This window comes from Corvus brachyrhynchos, unplaced genomic scaffold (genome assembly GCF_000691975.1).
Source record: "Corvus brachyrhynchos isolate BGI_N302 unplaced genomic scaffold, ASM69197v1 scaffold65, whole genome shotgun sequence".
In the NCBI taxonomy this organism is placed as follows: Eukaryota; Metazoa; Chordata; class Aves; order Passeriformes; family Corvidae; genus Corvus; species Corvus brachyrhynchos.
Genome location: NW_008238365.1, coordinates 2,186,657 through 2,187,755, shown reverse-complemented (window position 1 = coordinate 2,187,755; position 1,099 = coordinate 2,186,657). Strand labels below are relative to the sequence as shown.

The 1,099-nt window shown below is 65.6% G+C and overlaps 2 protein-coding genes across 2 annotated transcripts in view; both read right to left on the bottom strand.

The window, feature by feature from the left end:
• The window catches only part of ADGRB2 (adhesion G protein-coupled receptor B2), a 36,866-nt gene that overhangs the window by 5,858 nt on the left and 29,909 nt on the right, over window positions 1-1,099 (bottom strand). The window contains 5 exon segments of the mRNA XM_017736109.1: window positions 5-48; window positions 158-211; window positions 352-456; window positions 736-771; window positions 1,040-1,094. Of these exon segments, the coding sequence (XP_017591598.1) occupies window positions 5-48; window positions 158-211; window positions 352-456; window positions 736-771; window positions 1,040-1,094 (294 nt within the window).
• COL16A1 (collagen type XVI alpha 1 chain) overlaps window positions 1-1,099 on the bottom strand; it is a 47,555-nt gene that overhangs the window by 26,061 nt on the left and 20,395 nt on the right. The window lies entirely within an intron of this gene.

Here is a 1,099-nt window from a genome sequence, read left to right as displayed (position 1 = left end):
CGGCGCGCCCGGGGCCTTCGGCCGCTGCTCCTCGGGGCTGGTCACATCCTGCGGGGTGAGGGGCAGCTGTGGCTCTGTCCCACTGCCCCGGGGTACAGTCACTCCAGTCCCGCCCAGGATGGGGTAGGACAACCCCCGAGGGGGCTCCAGGACTTACGTTGGCCGTGCTCTTGTCCCCGCCTCCCGACGAGACGCTCCACCGCTTTTCTCGCTGCGGAAAAAGCCCAGCGCTCAGCCCCGGCAGCGCCCCTGGGTGCCCACAACGTCCCCGGGGTGCCACAGTCCATGCAGGAGGAGGTGAAGGGTTCTAGGGTGCAGATCAGGGGCAGGGTGGGGCCTCCAGGACCTCACCTTGGAGGAGCCGGTGGACGGAGCCCGGTACCGGTCCAGCGTGTGGAATTTCTGGTTGAGCTCGTGGTAGAGCTCGGAGTGGCGTTTCCGCGTGTGCATCACCTTCTGCGGGGGCAGAGCAGAGCCTGTGGCCATCGGCGCTGCCCGCTGTCCCTCGGCACTGTCCCCATCCCTGTCCCCCTCCCTGTCTTCCTGGGGCACCCCAGACAAGCAGCAGAGCCCACTCCACGCTCATCATTGGTGTTCTAATCCAGAGCCAGCGCTTGTTACGGCCTGGTCTAAACCCCTCAGAGCTCAGGAGCTGCCAGCGGGGCAAAGGGAGTGGGGACACACTGCGTCAGTCCCCCAGGATGGCACCGGTGACACCTCCATGGCAGGACTTACCTCGAAGTCCAGGTCAGAGTACCGCAACCTCTTCCTCTGGCAGGGCGACAGGCAGGAGCAGGGGGAGGAGATGGAGAAGAAAAGGGAAAGGTCTTTGCAGGTCCGGGGTGAGGGGAAACAAGGTTTGGGGGCTCATGCCAGCCCCAATCTATGCCCGGCTGGGGACACGGAGCTCATCCCACCAAGGGTGAGATGCCCAGTGGGGAGCACGGGGGGAATTCATGCAACCCTACACGTGCACACGTGTCCTGGCACACACGTCCCTCCCCACACGAGTGTCCACAGGCACCAGCCCCCCACTCACCTCCAGGGACCCCACTTTCATGGCAGAGCCGGGCACGGTGAGGGGCATGGTGCGGCTGCG